Below are 3,636 nucleotides of genomic sequence, written 5' to 3'. Positions count from 1 at the left end.
CCATAAGCTTCGGAGTCCAATACATTAGCAGCATGTACAAAATATAGAGATAGGGCAGGGCTTGTGGACAAAGACCCCAAGTAAAAACATTTTTGGATTCTGTAAGGCAATGTTTGTGGACTTCCAGAATGGTAAATGGTTAAAACAAACAAATGTACCAGAGATTAAAGGTTACACAGCTTTATGGTAAAATATTGTGGTGAAAAGGGTAAATATGAGATAATGATTTGGTTAAGTGATCAGAAGGGGATAAAGAAGAGAAGGAAAGGAAAGGGGAGAAGAAAAGAAAAGGCCCTGAAAAATTTGTTGATGCGAGGGCTGATGTCCAAGGCATGGGTGATCCCTACATTGGACCTGTTTCCACCTACACGGCAAGAAAATGCAAGGGATGGGGGGGGGGGGGAATTCTTATAGGTCAAATCAATTGGGAGATAATTGTGAGTGACCGTGGGATTATACTTTGAAGTAGATATTTATAATGATAATAATAATAAAGATTTACTAGGGATAAAAAACAATAATATAGAATAATAGTAGAATAATTTTAAGCATAATTAGAATTGAAATTACCAATTACCGCTATAACGTTAGAAGGATGACTATATTCTCTGATGTCTGCTTTGTGTCTTATGATGAATATGTTAGCTATGGATTCCTGACTGACACTACTTTCTTTGCTTATTTCTGTATGAAGGCTTAATACTATACAGATATCACTTTTCTGTGTGTCAAAACTAAAACTGAAATATTGAATATGAACAGAAATCTACAGAACAAAAAAATCTGTTAAATATCTGTCCTCCCTCTAAGCAAAATATGAAAACATCCATTTATACAGTGGTAAAGCAATAAAGGCAAAGGAAAAATATACATAAATAATTTCTCAAGTGTACTACTGGGTCTGCCTGCATATATTTAGCAAATCAAATTATGACAGGCTGCTGCATCTATATACTACCTCATACTCAGTGGCCTATAATGATAGCAGTACCTGTCACGGGCATATATTAGCCAAGGACACACTAGACATCTTTTGCAACAAAAATGTTAGTATGCAAGACATTAATTTGTTTATATTTTGCTGATATAGTTAATGAGTTTATGTGAGGAGTTTCGTTTTTACTGATCCTTTATACACTTGGCATGTTTTATTGTATACCTGATCTCAATTTTTAAGTGGTTGACTGGATCTATTGTGATACTATGAATATACTATTAGTTCAGTGTCAGATGAAGCTATAGAAGGTAAAATTGGTAAAATCAAGACATTATGTGGCATTTTCCCCAATAATTATAGGTATAATTGTTATGTTCATGGAGTATTATTTACTTTTGTAGTATTTGGAATGCAATAGTTATTTTCCAAGATATGTACATATACTGGAATCAAACATCCCTGGTCATTATCATGTTCAGAAAAGGATGGAAAAATATTACTTAAGAAAAAAATGTATATATTTATTTGCTGAATCATATTCTGCATATGATGCAGAAGGTATGTACATAAATTTCTTTTTTAAATATAAAAACATTTAAAAGGTCATATTGCTGACCTTCTCAGTTTAAACTGATGTCCTAGGTATACTCAAGTTAGCAAACTTTACAAGATTCATTATAAAAATATCTAAAATTGCTAATATTCCTTTCATATAGCTTTAATGACACCAATGGCATTTTCTGATACTCCTTCAAGACAATCTGTGCAGACTGGAAAACCTGCTGACTTTAAGCCCCGTAAATAACCTGCATAGAAGCTCAGTCCCAATATTTAATAAGGCCATCCCAGCCGGCTGTAGCAAGTTTACTGGTCTCATGTGGGTGCCACAAGATGCCAATGCAAACATCGTCATGGGCCTTCCATTTCTGGTAAAGCTTTGTTGTTTTCCAGTCCCAAACATAGGCTTTTCCATCAGCATCGCCTGATACAAGATAGGACATGTCTGGAGAAAAGTCAAGGGTGCAGGCGTATCCAGCTACCATGTGCCCTGTGAAAGTCTTTTTACGGTTCATCTTGAATCTATCCAGAGCAGAGAATATCACAATCTTGTTATCCATGCTTTGACATGCTAACCACTTCTTATTTGGTGAGAGGGTCACAGCAGGCATGGAATGCATAGTAGGATCTGCTATGTACTTAAAATCAACAGGGATATCCCACTCCCACACACGCAAACTCTTATCATCTGATGTGGAGACAAATCTTCTGTTTTCATCAATAAATGTTATCGTGTTAACAGCTCCTAAATGACGATCATATTCTTGAACTACTTCACCAGTTCTAATATCCCAGCATACAATTTTCTTATCTGAAGTTCCAGCAACAAATAAATTCTGCTTTTCTTCATCAGGATGGAATTTAACACAATAGGGTATCTTGCGACTGGTGAACCTTGATACACAATCTCCTGTTTCAGTGTCCCAAAGCTTAATGAAACGATCATAACCAGCTGAAAGGAACTGTTTTCCATCATTATCAAAACAGGCATCTCTGACAGCCTGTTTGTGCCCCATGTAAGTCCTAATGCACCGTCGGTTATTATACACCTCCCAGATTTTAATCTTTGTGTCCATAGAACATGACAACATGAGGTGACCTGAATTTGGCAACCACTTGATTGCTGAAACACCTTTGTTATGCCCCTTCCACGTGTGTATCAACTTCTTTGGCATGAAACACTTCTCTGGAGGGTCTGGAGATTTTAAGTTAACACCAACATCTTGTGGGACATGAAGGAAAGATCGTCCCTGGTAATCATAAGCATCCTTAATATGGAGAAGAGACTTCTCTTCAATGGGTTTATCATCTGTCTGTTTTCCACGTTTTTGTCTTTTGGCCAAAATCTCATCTAGTGCATGCTGCTCCTCCTCTGAGGGCTTCATGACTGTCTGTTCATTTTCGTACTTGGCCCAGGGTCCTTTAAAGCCATCAATGTCACCTGCATCATCATTCTTGTCACGACGTCGTTTTGTTGGCTGATCAGGTTTATGCTTTGTCTCAAACACTGTTATCCCGGAACTTTCCTTGGCTGTAGTTGTATCTCCAATGTATCTTCTTCCATCATCAGGGTCTCCAGAAATAGATGGGTCAACAGCATACCCTGAAATATAAGAGAAAAACATTTGCTGTAGTTCTGTGTTTGCAATGACAAGTGATTATACTACCACGCTAAAACAACAAACAATAACATGACAGCAATGCAATAATGCATAATACTTGTAAAATGAAAATCATGTCAAGGATATTATACTGACATGACCAGGCTTTCACTTACAACATAGCATGTCCACTTCCTCATGTCTTTTACAGAGCACTTACTCGAAAACAGATACTAGACAATTCTAAATTCATATAATTTAATAATTTAGTTAGGAAAATAACAAAGTCCAAGTGAATAGCACTGATAACAGATAAAAAAGACACTACCCAAGTCTTAATGAAACCAACAGAGCTCAGTATCAAATGCAAACTCATTTCCAAATGTATTTTTCTCTGCATAAAAAATAAACTTTGTAAGTTGTAACATCTGACCTCTGAATGGTAATACTTCACACCTTTTATTGTTATTTATGGACAATTGGATAAGTTGCATCATTAATGAAAAATATAGAAAAAGAAATCTAACAAATTTCCTTTTA

General features: G+C 36.0%; 1 protein-coding gene across 1 annotated transcript in view; it reads right to left on the bottom strand.

Moving 5' to 3' along the window:
* Window positions 1–1,442: 1,442 nt before the first annotated feature.
* The window catches only part of LOC125046079 (pre-mRNA-processing factor 17-like), an 8,523-nt gene continuing 6,329 nt past the window's right edge, over window positions 1,443–3,636 (bottom strand). Inside the window, exon 3 of the mRNA XM_047643712.1 lies at window positions 1,443–3,098. Coding sequence (XP_047499668.1) covers window positions 1,756–3,098 — 1,343 coding nt within the window. The 3' untranslated portion in view covers window positions 1,443–1,755. The remainder of the gene's footprint in view (window positions 3,099–3,636) is intronic.

This window comes from Penaeus chinensis, chromosome 38, assembly GCF_019202785.1.
Source record: "Penaeus chinensis breed Huanghai No. 1 chromosome 38, ASM1920278v2, whole genome shotgun sequence".
Lineage (NCBI taxonomy): Eukaryota > Metazoa > Arthropoda > Malacostraca > Decapoda > Penaeidae > Penaeus > Penaeus chinensis.
This window is presented reverse-complemented; position numbering and strand designations above follow the sequence as displayed.